We start from the raw sequence: 15,708 nt of genomic DNA, 5'->3' as shown, positions 1-15,708 counted from the left end.
TATTCAAAACAAAGGCATAGCTTGATGACGGCAGGTTTGAGTGTGGAATCTTGGGACATGTGGTCTCCCGTCTCCACCTCAACAGACAGTGCAATAGGACTTGAGAAGAAAACATGTTAATGGATTTGATTATTAACGTTACTATAGTATGAAGCAGAGCAGGAGCGAGTGTTGTGGAGCTGAACGAAGAGCTGGGGTGATTGCGCAACACACGCCTCACGAGCAGCGGAACTTTTATTATGCCACAATCGCCGGCGCTGCTTCCTCTTTACCATATGTATCATTGACAGCACAATTTTTATTCTGAGGTTATGATGTAAAATTATGATAACTACACTGTAGCTGAAAAGTCCTTAAAATCAGGAATTTAATTTTTATGGAAGCGGAAGTCATCATAGTTTGGTAAAAGTCTATGGCGGTGAATGAGGAAATAAATTAAATATATTTTTTGTGTTTCCATTTTCTCAAATAGCAAAAGAAAAACTAAACAACAGTGTTTTTACAACTTTCAAAAAGATGAAAAAATAGAGATTGATAACCGATTTACCGCCACTCCCATAGCTGCTACAGGAAATCGTATTGGCTATAAGTGAAATGCACCAGAAAGTCTCAACAAAGGTGGATCTTTAATTTCTTTATAATGTAAATGTATGTTTCAGAATGGGGCATTTGTATGATTTTTACATATAAATAACCTAGTGTCCATGGTAACAAACAGGGAAATGGCAACAGAGAAACAAGAGGTGAACACAACAATGAAACAGGAGACACAGGCAGGGATCATGGCAGCTACATAAATAAGGAAATAAATGAATAAATATTTATTTATTTTTGCTTTTTTACATTTCTTTGTATATATATATGTATATATATATATATATATATATATATATATATAATTTTTTTAATTTTGGCAGACTTGACATTCCATATTTTCCTGCCTCCAAACTCACTCAATTATTTCAGACACAACGCCAACAACGACCTGTAAATAAGTCATACAGTATATAAACATACAGCGGTCTAAATTTTTTAAACTAGATGTTTTTGATTTATGACTCATTTGATGCTTTATTTAAAGAATATTTGACCCGCACCACCAAGATGTTTTGAATAGAAGAACACAGTCAAGTGAAAAAACTTCACAAATATTGCTTGAAAATGGGGGGAAAAATACAGATGTGTCATGAAACAGGAAGTTCTGAAATGTAAGAGCTAACAGGAACTTTAAAAAAGAAAAAAGAAAGAGTCGACACAAAATAGAGTCATGCCATTAGTGAGTGAGAAGCAGTCATGGAGAACCATTTATATCTTTTCCTCTTTATGATTCATATTAGTACTGGTAAGTTAAGACTTTTCTTTTTCTTTTTTCTTTTTTAATGTAGGAGGAACTGGTGTGAGATCAGTGTGAAGTGGTTGTAGTTATTTAAAACATTAATTTAAAAATGAAAACAGCTCTAAAAACAATTATAAAAAATAAAGCATCTTTTAAGAAAATTGAAAATTGAATTTCATTGTTCAAGTTTAATTTTGCTTGTTTTATAATAAATCAGTAAGGCAGCTCAAACTGATAATCAACATTGTCTTTCTATGTTCATTAAAAGTTCCTAAGGTTTGAAAGAAGGCCCTCACAAAATTTTCAAAAGTATGTTAATTTATGTCAACATAATTTACATTGCATTAACTACAAGTTTCTGATAGAAAATCCTTCAGAGATGAAATTGTTGATATTAAAATGCCATATGTCCAGTTCCTTCGAAGAACAGAATTATTTAGCGATCTGATAAGGACAATAAAGTACTCAGCTTTTTTCCTACTATATATTCCAGTAAAGCCCATTTGAAAGCGTTTAATAATCTCTCTTGTTTTCAGGCTGTATTCTTTCAGATAAGAAGCAGACAACAGTAATAACAGGATTCACAGGTGGTTCAGTGGTGCTGCCCTGCTCCTGCGCTGATCCTCAGTCTACAGCCAAGACATTCACATGGCAGTTTCAACGCAGTGGAAAACAATGGATTGAAGTATTTGAGGATGACAACTACAGAGGCAGACTTGTGCTGTTTAATGAAAGTTCTCCGAAAAATCTGTCTCTTCTCATTTCGGACCTCAGAAAGGAAGATCAAGGATACTATATGTGTATGACTGAACGACACTCTATTACTATATCCATTGAGTTAACAGTAAAGGGTAAGTGAATGCTTCTTCTAGAAATATAAATAGCTCTTGTTAGACATGATTGATAGCTCAGGAATAGACATTCAATTTTTTTTTTTTTTTTTTTTTTACAAAATTATTATTCAGAGAATGGAAAAAAAAACAAAAAACGAATAAATTTGGAAAACCAGTGACAGAGTTTAAATTCATTGACCTTTGAGTTTCACATATGTGCTGCTTACTGCAATGCAGGTCAGTCTTTGCTTTTTTCTAAATGTATAAATATTTTTTTAGGCTGTAATTTGGTTCAGAACACAAGGCCGAATGAGGTGACTGGATATGCAGGAGAGTCTGTGGTTCTGCCCTGCTCCTGCACTGAACTACAGGCTAAACCTGAACAGATACAATGGATGTATTCTGTAAACAACGCTTATTTTGAAATTTACCCAAATGAAAAGATTGAGAGCCACAAAAACAGAGTCAAACTGTTAAATCAAACAACTCCAGGAAATCTCTCTCTACACATATCAGCACTGACCGCAGAGGACACAGGAGACTATTATTGTGCTGTCTGGTCACAAAAATTCTTCAACAGACTTCACGTTGAAGGTAGTTTTGTTCTGTGTTGATGTTGATGATCATCAATACTATTGATTTTGTTTTTGAAGAATCTACATATTTAAAAGAATGAGGTAAACTTGTAGGACAACATGTTGTTTGCATTGTTATATTAACATTGACAGTTATTCTCCTCTGAACAGAGAATCCACACATCTATACACCCGTCAGTTTATCAACACAACAACCTTCACACCAAACACAAGAATCTACACCACCTCGACCACCACACCACACACCTCAATGTAAGTCACAGGATTGGTTTGCTTTTCATTATATAAAAATGATTACAATAATGTGTTTTCTAATTATCTTTCAAGTGTTTCTTTTTAGCTTTTTTTTATTATTGTGTAATATTTGTACTGCATTTAAAAAACGCATTTGTCATGTCCTTTCAGTTTTCTCCACAGATGTCTTCATTCTGTTGGGGGTGATTCTCTCTGTACTGTTACTGATATTACTGGCATTTATCTACTGGAGATGCAGAGGTACATGAACACACATAATCACACATTTTATACAGATATACTCGCAAATGACAACCTAATGGAGCTGTACTTAATTGGTACAAAACCAACTAATACTGAAAACCAACATATTTAGACTGTTTAAAATTGACATCAAAACATTCAGGCTAAGATGTTTTATGTTGTAGGAGGAGGAAATGTGAAAAAGGTGACCAGTAATGAAGAAGAACTAAAAGGAGAACAAGACAATCCGGTCAGTACAAACTCACTATTTCACAATGGTTACGTAACTTATTGAATCCTGTGTCAGCCATCATCACTTCTTTTCCTCTCTCTACAGGATGATGTGACGTATTCATCTGTAGTCCATGTTAAAACAGCATCCACACCAGCTCACACAGAGAGTTACCCATCAGAGCACACTGAATATGCACCAATCAAAATTAAACGCTGAACGTCAAAAAAGAATTGTCATTTTAATGGTGAGCATTTTAAAGAGATTGAAACAACCATGTACATTTTATTAGTGCGGGTTTTGTGTAACCTCAGTTTGAAAAAAACCTGTTCATTGTTTGGAAGACCTTTAAGTTAATTCAGAATGATTGGATTTTAAAGCAGGACTAGAGAATGAAGGAGCTGCCGGATTCTAGTTTCAGACAGCTGAGCGCTAATAGAGAAACAAAGAATGAGTCAGACACCATGTGCATCCACTTTCAACACAATGATCACGCCATAGTGTCAGATTTAGTAGTTGACATATTTAAGGTTTAAATTTGCCATGAAATGATTATTGAGCTCATAGTAACAAAACTTTTTAAAAACTTTGAGCTTATTTCTAAAAGGGATAGTTCACCCAAAAATGAAAACTCTGTCATTTACTCCCCCTCAGGTTGTTCTAAACCTGTGTAAATGTCTTTGTTCTGCTGTACACAAGGAAGATATCAGGAAAAATGTTTGTAATCAAGCAGACCTCACCCCCCATTGACTACCATAGTATATATATATATTTTTTTTGCTCCTATGGTAGTCAATAGGGGGTGAGATCTGCTTGGATACATTTTTCCTGATATCTTCTTTTGTGTACAGCAGAACAAATAAATACAGGTTTGTAACAACCTGAGGGGGAGTAAATGGATGAATTTTTGGGTGTACTATCCCTTTAAAGGACGTAGAACGTTTTTTTCACAAGATGTAATATAAGTCTAAGGTGTCCCCTGAAAGTGTCTGTGAAGTTTCAGCTCAAAATACCACACAGATTTTTTTTTTTATAATTTTGGGGCATAATTATAAATGCGCTGATTCAGGCTTCTTCCCCTTTAAATTCTCGCGCTCCCTGCCCCCGAACTTGCGACTGCCTTAAACAGCATAAACAAAGTTCACACAGCTAATATAACCATTTTGAGGGTTCTTTACAAAATGTTCGTCATGCATGCTGCATGCATACATCGGATCATGTGCATATGGTATTTATTTGGATGTTTACATTTGATTCTGAATGAGTTTGAGGCTGTGCTCCGTGGCTAAAGCTAACATTACACACTGTTGGAGAGATTTATAAAGAATGAAGTTGTGTTTATGAATTATACAGACCGCAAGTGTTTAAAAATGAAAATAACGTCTCTTGTCTCTGTGAATACAGTAAGAAACGATGGTAACTTTAACCACATTTAACAGTACATTAGCAACATGCTAACGAAACATTTAGAAAGACAATTTACAAATATCACTAAAAATATCATGTTATCATGAATCATGTCAGTTATTATCGCTCCATCTGCCATTTTTCGCTATCGTACTTACTTGATTACCTAGTCTGCTGATTGAGCTGTGCACAGATCCAGACGTTAATACTGCCTGCCCTTGTCTAATGCCTTGAACATGAGCTGGTATATGCAAATATTGGGGGCGTACATATTAATGATCCCGACTGTTGCGTAACAGTCAGTGTTATGTTGAGATTCGCCTGTTTTTCAGAGGTCTTTTTAAACAAATGAGATTTACATATGGAGGAGGAAACAATGGAGTTTGAGACTCACTGTATGTCATTTCCATGTACTGAACTCTTGTTATTCAACTATGGCAAGATAAATTAAATTTTCCATTCTATGGCACCTTTAATAGAAACCAACACACTTTTCTCTGGTAAGAACTTCTTCATTTTGTCCTCATAAATCCCTTTCTTACAATCGACTGCAAGCTCACATTCAGATCTCCCTCCATCCGATCAACAACCAATGGATAGAACCAAGTCCCCTCCATCCATTTTTTTTTTTTTTTTTTTACTATTCCATTAATCCGTTGTACTCTGATGAATGTCACAATATACATTATAACACGAGATTAGGAAACACACTCACTATTAGCTGGTTGCTTATTAGCATGCATATTACTAGGACATTGGCTGTTTATTAGTACTTTATTAGTACATATATTAATGCTTTATTCTGCATGATCACCCATACCTAAACATTACCACTACAGCAACTATCTTACCATCAGATAAGCAGTAATAAGTTTATTGAGGCAAAACTCATAGTTAATAGTGAATATGTGTTCCCTAAAGTGTTGCCTATTTATATATCTGATGGTGCAACTTTATTTTGTGGGCATGTGTCTGATTGATATAAATTCTAAAGAAGCATCTATCTTTGTGTGTGAGGAAGCTGTGGTTTCGAAGCTGTGGAAAACGAAACTGCACAAATGTAAAAATCTGTAAAGATGAGCAATAATGATTGTGTATTCAGAAGAGCTAGTGAATTCTTCTGAAGTGTTTACACAGGATTTCTTCAACATGTAGCATCTATTCATTACACAACACAACACTTACACCAATCTCTCATATAGATCTCAATAATATTTCACTCACAACAGTATTCCAAAACATGTTTTATAAAAGTTATTACTTTATTTTGTACCCCTCACATCTAACACACACACTTTAAATGAAATGTTAAGTGAATTTTGTTCTGCTGTGTGACTAATACGCCATTTACTGACTTGCAATGTGTGAATTAAATCTTGACTGAAATCAACTCTCTTTTTTAATGCATCAACTCTGTCTGAACATGCTTGATTCCAGCAGTGAAATGCTCCTGGTTTAATCTAATGATTCAAATAAAACCTTTTAACAGGTTTGGTAAATCTCACTAACACAACAACTGAAGGCCATCTTGTTAGTTGTAAAGGCATCAAGACAACAACAGAAGAGAGCAATCTCCAAAATGAACTGTTTTAAGGGGCATAAATCATATCTATCAATACTAAAAAACAACAACAACAAAAAAAACAATATCAAAGATCAATTTTGTGCTTTCATAATAATATTAATAATAATAATAAAACATTTCATCTACTGTAGGAAGCATAGAAATACACAAACACCATTTTCAAGTATACAGAACATGAAATATCACATAAAATACTAAAGTACAGCAGACAACATCAGAACAGACCCGGCTTGGATATATAAAAACCAATGTCAATGTGTGAATTTGGTTAGACATTGTTTCTAGCTCACTCATGTGAAATCAAGCAGTTTGTAATGTAATGTTAAGGCTACAGCCAACGGCATAACTGTAATAATCAATAAAGATGATTTTCGGGAGCTCAAACAGGAGCAAACGGGTTGGTTGTGTATCCATGTATGGACCGGTACAGCATTCTGAAGGAAACTAAAGCAGCTGTAAAAACCAGAGAGGGAACAAACACACAAACACATGTGCACAAAAGCATAATGGCACTATCACTGTAAGATATCGGGTTGTGTGTGCCTTAATACGAGTGATTGTTTCTGTTCTGTTCAATGACTTTTCTACTATCCAAAGCCATTAATTAGACCATAATGTTATTGCAAAGGATTATTAGTAATATTTGATTAAGATGTCTGAGGGTAATCTTGTTCTTTTTTTAAAAACATACTATGCTATCCTTCATCCCCTCCTCAGTGTAGCTACAGCAAACCTTTACAAATGCCATTTCACCTTTTCGGTTTACACACAAAACACGAGACTACAGGCTTGTCCTATGACTCAAAGAGCCAATTACATGCAGCTGAAGTAAACATGGATGGTCAAACCAACCTTTCTGAGTTCTTTATCAGGTATTGATTTTTGTTTTATTTCAAGCAAATGACCATCAGTGACATTATTCAGGCTCTACAGGCATTTGACCAATCGGCTCACATAACAAAACTTCCCTCAAAAACTCAGTTCCTACAAAACAAAAATAAGTTAAATGTTTTTCAGATGAAAAAAAAAATCATATTGTTCTTGTCATGACTCAGATCAGCTTCGCTTTGCTTATATACAGTAAAGTGAGACAGTACAAGGCACACATTAAACATCTTTGAAATGTTACATATGCATAAATTAACGAATCCTATCACAACTTCATCTACTGTGCTAGAAATAGGGTACCTATTGTGACGACTAAAACTCTCTCACTTCTGTGTGTTTCAAGAAAAGTATTTGATCTAATGCTGAACGACTAGGACCGGTCAAGGTGGTTTTGAGATTTTCGTAAGACTGTTGTCAAATCCATGCAAATGATGACCCTCATTGTTTGCAGACTCCAGCAGTCGGATCACAGTCACAAGCAGCCCAGTCCTACTCATCATCAATCTGAACTATTAAGGCTGAAGTTCAGTGTTGTATTTTCAGTGATGGAGAATTTGATATCTAGTTATTACGTTCTTAGACACCATGTGCGTTAGATACTGTCAACAAAGCTGCCAGGAAACAGCCCGGTTCGACCGTTTCTCTGTAGTGTTCCTTTAAACCAGCCGTCCTCTCGTTTTCTGTGCACAAATACAATGTCTCCCTCCTTGAGTTCCAGCTCTGCTTCGCTTTGGGGAGGGTAAGACACCACCACACGGTACCTGGAGGAATAGTAAAAACGATGTTTAGAACTCGAGCAATGTTCAAGAAGTGTGAATGCTGATTTCTGGGTGTTATTGTACCTTTCGCACACGATCGGTCGTCCGTCATGCTGCATGGAGAGGAGGGAGGAGCATGGCTGTCGTGGAGGCGGGGCGATCGGGGCGGTGTTGTCCTGGGAGCTGCTCCTGTGTGACGCTGCATCTGCATTTGATGAAGATGAGGACACAGAGAGCTCAGAATCCATGGGACAGGGCATAGCACGACCGTTGTGTCCTACCACCACCGATGCTGAGCTGGGCGGAGCCATTTCAGGTCCAATGGCCCCCTGGGGGATCTCCATGGAAATAGATTGCTCCGCTTCCAGTGTAGGGGAGGATGGGGGAGATGGGCGGAGCTTCTTTTTATTAGATAGCAGTTTCAGCAGGCCTTTCTTCTCTCTCTGAAATGACATTTGATTCACGAAGAGGTTGAGGGCAAACAGCCTATTACGTCACAAACATGTAATAATCAGCAGATTCTTTGAAGATTATCAGTGAACGGAAATCATAAGACACATTTGAAATGTTTCCATTCAAACTGTGGCGATATCTCATTAAAAACTTTGTGAAATATCGCAATATCGCAAAAACAGTTTGCGAATAAAACAGTTTCAATCCCATGTGGCAAATAAGAAAACCATCAGAGAGAACTTGGCACAAAACAGAAATGAAAAAGGAAGTTGTATTCACTTTGGAAGCCACTGCACTTATTTATTAAATGTAATAAAATATTTGCATGCAGACAAAACACACTGAAAAAACTTAATCATATGAGTGAAATATTTAGTCAAATTAATTGCTGATGCATGATTTTTTTAAGGAAGGTCTTTTAAGTCCTTCTACAGGAAATTAAGTATTCATCTCAAGTTCTTAATATGTAATTTAAAGGTGCCGTAGAACGTCTTTTTAAAAGATGTAATATAAGTCTAAGGTGTCCCCTGAATGTGTCTGTGAAGTTTTTAGCTCAAAATACCCCATAGATTTTTTTTTTATTACATTTTTTTAACTGCCTATTTTGGGGCATCATTAAATATGAGCCGATTTAGGCTGCGGCCCCTTTAAATGCTCACGCTCCCCGCCCACGGAGCTCGCGCTTGCCTTAAACAGCATAAACAAAGTTCACACAGCTAATATAACCTTCAAAATAGTTTTTTACAAAGTGTTCGTCATGCAGCATGTCTAATCGCGAAAGTATTGTATTTATTTGGATGTTTACATTTGATTCTGAATGAGTTTGATAGTGCTTCGTGGCTAAAGCTAACATTACACACTGTTGGAGAGATTTATAAAGAATGAAGTTGTGTTTATGAATTATACAGACTGCAAGTGTTTAAAAAATGAAAATAGCGACGGCTCTCTTGTCTCTGTGAATACAGTAAGAAACGATGGTAACTTTAACCACATTTAACAGTACATTAGCAACATGCTAACGAAACATTTAGAAAGACAATTTACAAAAATATCACTAAAAATATCATGTTATCATGAATCATGTCAGTTATTATCGCTCCATCTGCCATTTTTCGCTATTGTTCTTGCTTGCTTACCTAGTCTGATGATTCGGCTGTGCAGCTCCAGATGTTACTAGCTGCCCTTGTCTAATGGCTTGATCATGGGCTGGCATATGCAAATATTAGGGGCGTACACCCCGACTGTTACGTAACAGTCGGTGTTTGTTGAGATTCGCCTGGTGTTTCCATCAAACAATTTTATGTCATATCCTACAAATTAGCATGAATATGAGACCAAGTGTGTTTTGTCAAAGTGGATGGGAAACCAGAGTCTACTGCAATAACATGATCATACTAAATTTTTTATTAGTTTTGTTCTTATTTAAGACTGTCCCTCTTCTCTCTGTTCATTTCTTTTATTTTATTTTATTATTTTTTTTACATTTTTATCTTCTAGTACCACAGCTATCCAAAGCAAAAAGAAAAACATACTTCAGAAAAAGAAGGTTTAAATGTTTGAAACTTTTTGAGAAAAATGTTGTGATTTTAACATGTAAATGAAGAATTCTGGTGGACTCTGACAAGAAAATAAATGAAAAAACAAACAAAAAAATTGTTTCAAGTAAAAAAACAACAAAAAAACAAACAAACATTTATTGACACTGGGCATTGACACAAATTTCACAACTGGATTTGATTTTGATGTAGAAACTTGTGATTTGATTTTGATTGATTACCTTCAATTCAATATTGATTCATTTGAGGCCTATCTGGAACAGTACATTGCAAATTGTTACATCATTATAATATTAAAGGTAAAAATTAAATCGATTTGTAAGCTACTTATATGTAACTAATAAGTTTTTATAATAACGTTACAAATAAATTTAATGACAATTATGTTTCTACTTTTTTTTTTTAATTTTATGTCATATTATGCCATCTTATATGGTGGCTGTCATAAAATGGATTTATACATTCAATATTGAAGCACATGTTAAGTACAAATACAATGAATATGCAATAGCCTAGAGTGCATATATGTAGCAAAATGCTCCTCTCAAGTTTATTTTTGTAGCTGACTAATGAGTTTTTGGACATTGAATGGCTTTTCTGAGGTAAATGTGACATTTTTACAAGCTGTTTTATTGACGCCCTTCCGCAGTTGAAATACTGAATGATCGATTACATTACATTTTGGTAAGTTGTACTCCATCTTTAAACATACCTTCGAATGTATTTTTATTTCGTGTTGTAACCAGTAAAGTGGAAGAAATGGTCGGTTCACGTGTGCTGTGCTTGAACTGAAGCATTACAGCGGTCTGTCACGCCACAGAGAGGCAAGAAAGATCGCGACAGCTCTAGAGAAGTCTATGGGAAAGTAGCCCATTTTTGATTCTTGTGTTTATTGTGCTCACAAAAATTTCCCTCCCACTTCCCCTAGAAAAAAACCCCCCTCTTTGGATCTTCACGATCTTCACATAAATGATATATTTTGATCCAAAAAGGCGAATTTTGCCGAAAAGTGACTAGCTTGCAGGTATATTATATAAAAGTGAACTGTGAAGACCTGAGAGTCAGCTACACTGTGCATGTAAGAGTAGTGAGAAATCTCCCAGAACACTGAGCCAAACAACACTTGGGTTGTGTCCACTGGGTTCGCAAGAGTCTGAATCATGAAAAAAATGATGATTTCAGCTCTATATCAGCAGGCTTAACCATCCAGCTCAGCAAATGAGGTGAAACGGAGAGAATTTCTAACTGCTAAATGCCCTATTCAGCACATTAAAATAATACAGATGGGGGGCAAAACAAAAGCAAGAAACCATTAAAAAAAAAAAAAAAAGCTGTAGAGGGATTCAGGAGGCCATGTGACCTACATTATTAGTAAAAGCTTTAGTTCAGTGGTCCTACCTTGCAGTCTTTATCCAATCTACAGGCAACACCATGGTTCGAGGCTGCACCCAGAGATTTTGCGCCGCCAGGGTTCACAGGAAGTGTTACCACAGACACAGGTCTCATGACATCACTGTCCAAAGAAGCAGCGCTAACATTAGGAGGGGTCAAGGAGGCGGCCGCACATCCCATAGCCACACCGACTCTGGCTGAGGAGGATCCCGTGCTGGAGCCGAGGACAGGTGAGGCCTGAAGAACCACAGCTGTGCTAGGAAGGTAAGCCACAGGATTGTGGGATTGGATGGGAGTCACTGCTGCCGTAGGCCGGTCCTGACTGTGACTCACAGCTGGTGGGAAAAAAGGTGGAATAAAAGAATGAATTATGGTTGTAATGACAAATTCGAGTATCCATGATGAAGATTTTTTTCAAATGTAGTTTAAAACAGATGCCAAGATTTTAGAAATATACTCTTTTTATTAATGAGTATATGATTTTGGAAAAAGTATCAATATAGTGACAATTTAGTGCAAGTGAGTGTACACAGTATTATTTGCTAAAAAGAATTAATTTTTAATGAGGCTTTTCTTTTCATTATGGTATCCCCCCCAAAAAAATATCAGTAACACTTTATGAGATTTCATTAGTTAATATTAGTTAACTATTTTAGTTAACATGAAAGAATTAACAACACTTCTACAGCATTTATGAATCTTAGTTCAAGTTAATTTCAGCATTTACTAATACATTATTAAAATCAAAAGTTGTATTTGTTAACATTAATTTATTCACTGTGAACTAACAAGAACAAACAAGAACAAACAATGAACAACTGTATTTTTGTTAACATTATCAAAGATTAATAAATACTGTAATAAATTTATTGCTCATTGTTAGTTCATGTTAGCTTATACATTAACTAATGTTAAAGAAAGAGACCTTTTTGTAAAGTGTTGCCAAAATATCAAAAATAATTTTAATTCAGAGATTAAAAACATGTTTGGAAACTATTTAATAATATTAGGTGTGCATAGGCCTGTTTTTGTACTAAAATTCTGAGTGATGTTTGTTTTTAGGGGTGTGTGTGTGTGCATGTATTTCTACCTGTTCTGACCGCACTGCGTGCCTGGTTAACTGTCATCTGTGACGTCACATGCATGAGCACTTTGGGGTGCTGACCAGTGGGTATATGTGCAGCTGTTACTACAGCAGCAGGTAGTGAGCAAGATGGGGTGGGATTTGGGCAGACTGGAAGGGGTTTGCTGGGGTCGACACTCCCCAGGGCGGCTCCAAGAGGAGCAGAGGAGGGGCTAACAATGGTGACGCCACGTCCAGCCTGGGAGCACAGGGTCAGGGGAACTTTTGGCTGACTGCTGCCAGAAACAGTCCTGCAGTAAAAGAGAGAAGTGTGAGGTTCAAGACCCTCTACACCAATATTTCTTTATACAATTCTTATCCTCTTTTGAACAGCAATGCATTTTACAGCAAATCAACAGAAACATTCATACATTTAACATCCAACTGAACATTTAAAGGGCTCTGTCTAGTTATATTGTTTTTTACGTCATAGGTCTGATAAGGAAAAACAAAATGTAATAGATAATGATCTAGAAAAAAAGTTGCTTGACTGTGAGAACACATTTTGAAGAACTCTGTACATTGTTTGGAATGAATGTAAATGGCTCATCACATTGAATGTGTTCATAAGTAAATGATAATGTATGTAATTCTCATGTGTGCCACAAGGGAGTGCTGAGTTTAAAGTAATGTCCCAGGTGAAAAAGAAGCTTTTTTGATAGCATTTGTAGCAAAATGTCAGTTTACCAAAAAACAATTTTGACTTGTCCCACATTTTACAAATTTTTCAATTTGTAATATACATTATAATTGATGAATTGTCAACAAACCGTACCTTTTATTGCAGTGGTGTGCACCACCGGAAAGCCAGAGGACAATCTAATCTTTCCTTAACTTACAAAGCATATGAGTGATAACGTACAAGTGTGTGTGTGTTTATGTGTACCATACCCAGGCCCGGATTAAGAACACATTGGGCCCTGGGGCTATAGCAACACCAAGGGCCCCCTTTCATATGATTGCCATGCCACAGTGTCTTGTACCACAAGATTTTTTTTTTTTTTTTTATTGTCATTATTTTTATATTTTTACAAAGTTCATTTTATCAAATCATTTTATATAAGCACAAGCACACTAAATATTCCATGCTATTTAACATATTTTAAAATATATTTAACATATAAAATATTTAACATATTTTAAAATTGTATTGCATATATTGCTGACACAATAATTCTTTCCTCTTATTAACACAAAATAAACTATTTTGAAGAAGGTGGGTAACCAAACAGTTGATGGTCCCCAGTGATTTCCACATTATATATATTTTTTTCCTACTATGGAAATTAATGGGGACCAGCAACTGTTTGGTTACCCACATTCTTCAAAATATTTTATTTTGTGTTCAACAGAAGAAAGAAACTCATTCAGGTTTAAAACAGCTTGAAAGTGAGTATGTGATGACAGGATTTTAATTTTTGGGGTGAACTATCCCTTTAAGGACAACGGTCCGCATGCTAACTATTAGGACGCTGTCACTTTAAGACCTGCATGCGTCCCATTTTCTCAACTCACTTCAGACATAACCAACTGTGTTTATGTAAACCTTTTGTGTATTTGACAGTATTGTGGCGCAATCAGACGCGAAAGATGAAGTCCAGTAGTCAGGTGCTGTTTGACAGGCTTAAGTGTGTGTGCACGCTTCGGGTGTATGGGGTCAGAAAAAGCGCAGCGCACGAATGACATGTTTAACTGGCAGGGCTTTAAAGCACATGCAAATAAAGAACTTTTGTGATTGCGAATAAGTGCAGTGTCCCGTGAGTAACTCTACCGCTGTGTTAACGTGTGATGTGAATGTGTCGAGGTCGAGTTGTACGGATGGAGGCACCAGAACTGCAACTGATAGAATGTGCTTCAAAGGCAGATAGTGGAGACAAGTCACACGACATTGGTGTTCGTCAAAAAAACTGTAGGAATGTTAATTCTGGATTTTTACACGGGTGATGATGATGAGAGAAAAACACTGACATTCTGAATTCAAACGGCAATAAAATCAATCGACTCGTCCCTGCAAATGTTGAAAACACCTTACGTTTTCATGAGAAACAATTACCATCCATCCGAATAGGGCTTAACTCGTTATAAGAATAATAACTTGATGCAGCTGCTATCTCACCTTCTTCAACGTGTAAAGCATGATCGGCGACGGTGTCGGTGGGTGAAGATAATTGTAAGCTGCCGCTGCACGCGGAGTCTTCCACTGGTACGGATGTTTTATGTGAACCGAAGAAATTAGTTTTGGTATTTTTGCTATAAGATTAGCATCCCTTTTCTCGCTTTCAAGCTTATTTGTCCGTTTTTGCGCACCACTATCACTTTTTTTAATCATTTTTTGAACACCAGCGAGGCTGAAAAAGCAAAAAAGGCCAATTTTCTAGTCTACATGCCATAGCGTAACGCAAAGAGGCGTTTCCCGATGTCATGGCACGAATTGTAAAGTGATTTTGATTGGACGATGATTTATCAGTCAGGCACATTTTCCAATAATTTTTTCTTGTTATTTTATTAGACACAAATCAACCACCTATGACTTGTCAATCTCATTTCCTCCAGCCAATCACGGGCCCCCTCTACCCGCGGGCCCTGGGGCTTCAGCCCCACCTAGCCCTTATGTTAATCCGGCCCTGACCATACCTGTTGACAGGACTCATGTAGTTACCAGGGAACACTCCAATCTTGCCAGTGTGCATGGATGTTCCTTTAAACCAGCCGTCTTGACAGCGCTCCAGCACCAGAAACATTTCTCCCTTCCTCAATTCCAACTCATCTTCCTTACGGGGCGTGTAGGGAAACATCGCCACATACCTGAGAGAGAATCATGTCCCATATTTAAAAAAACACAAACAAACAAAAGACACATTTCATCCTTTGTAAATTTGCTAATAAAAAAAAAATCCTTATTTAATTTATTTTTAATATATATATATATATATATATATATATATATATATATATATATATATATATATATATATATATATATATATATATATATATATTATTTTTTATTTATTAAGAAGTTGTATTTTTATTTAATTATTTATATAATTAAAAAAATATTTTAAAGTTAAT

General features: G+C 36.1%; 2 protein-coding genes across 2 annotated transcripts in view; one reads left to right on the top strand and one right to left on the bottom strand.

Moving 5' to 3' along the window:
- Positions 1 to 1,253: 1,253 nt before the first annotated feature.
- On the top strand, positions 1,254 to 4,217 carry LOC137018910 (polymeric immunoglobulin receptor-like). Its single transcript, XM_067383738.1, has 7 exons — positions 1,254 to 1,342; positions 1,873 to 2,187; positions 2,449 to 2,763; positions 2,916 to 3,017; positions 3,171 to 3,260; positions 3,428 to 3,492; positions 3,580 to 4,217. The coding sequence occupies exons 1-7, from the start codon at positions 1,294 to 1,296 to the stop codon at positions 3,691 to 3,693; spliced, it is 1,050 nt and encodes a 349-aa protein (XP_067239839.1). The 5' UTR covers positions 1,254 to 1,293; the 3' UTR covers positions 3,694 to 4,217.
- A 35-nt stretch (positions 4,218 to 4,252) lies between these two features.
- The window catches only part of sh3rf1 (SH3 domain containing ring finger 1), a 73,235-nt gene continuing 61,779 nt past the window's right edge, over positions 4,253 to 15,708 (bottom strand). The window contains exons 8-12 of the mRNA XM_067383737.1: positions 15,271 to 15,441; positions 12,604 to 12,887; positions 11,520 to 11,848; positions 8,197 to 8,555; positions 4,253 to 8,115 (exon numbers count right to left, since the gene is read on the bottom strand). Coding sequence (XP_067239838.1) covers positions 7,947 to 8,115; positions 8,197 to 8,555; positions 11,520 to 11,848; positions 12,604 to 12,887; positions 15,271 to 15,441 — 1,312 coding nt within the window. The 3' untranslated portion in view covers positions 4,253 to 7,946. The remainder of the gene's footprint in view (positions 8,116 to 8,196; positions 8,556 to 11,519; positions 11,849 to 12,603; positions 12,888 to 15,270; positions 15,442 to 15,708) is intronic.

Source organism: Chanodichthys erythropterus, chromosome 4 (assembly GCF_024489055.1).
Source record: "Chanodichthys erythropterus isolate Z2021 chromosome 4, ASM2448905v1, whole genome shotgun sequence".
In the NCBI taxonomy this organism is placed as follows: domain Eukaryota; kingdom Metazoa; phylum Chordata; class Actinopteri; order Cypriniformes; family Xenocyprididae; genus Chanodichthys; species Chanodichthys erythropterus.
Note: the sequence above shows the minus strand (reverse complement) of the source record. Positions and strands in the feature narration are given on the sequence as shown.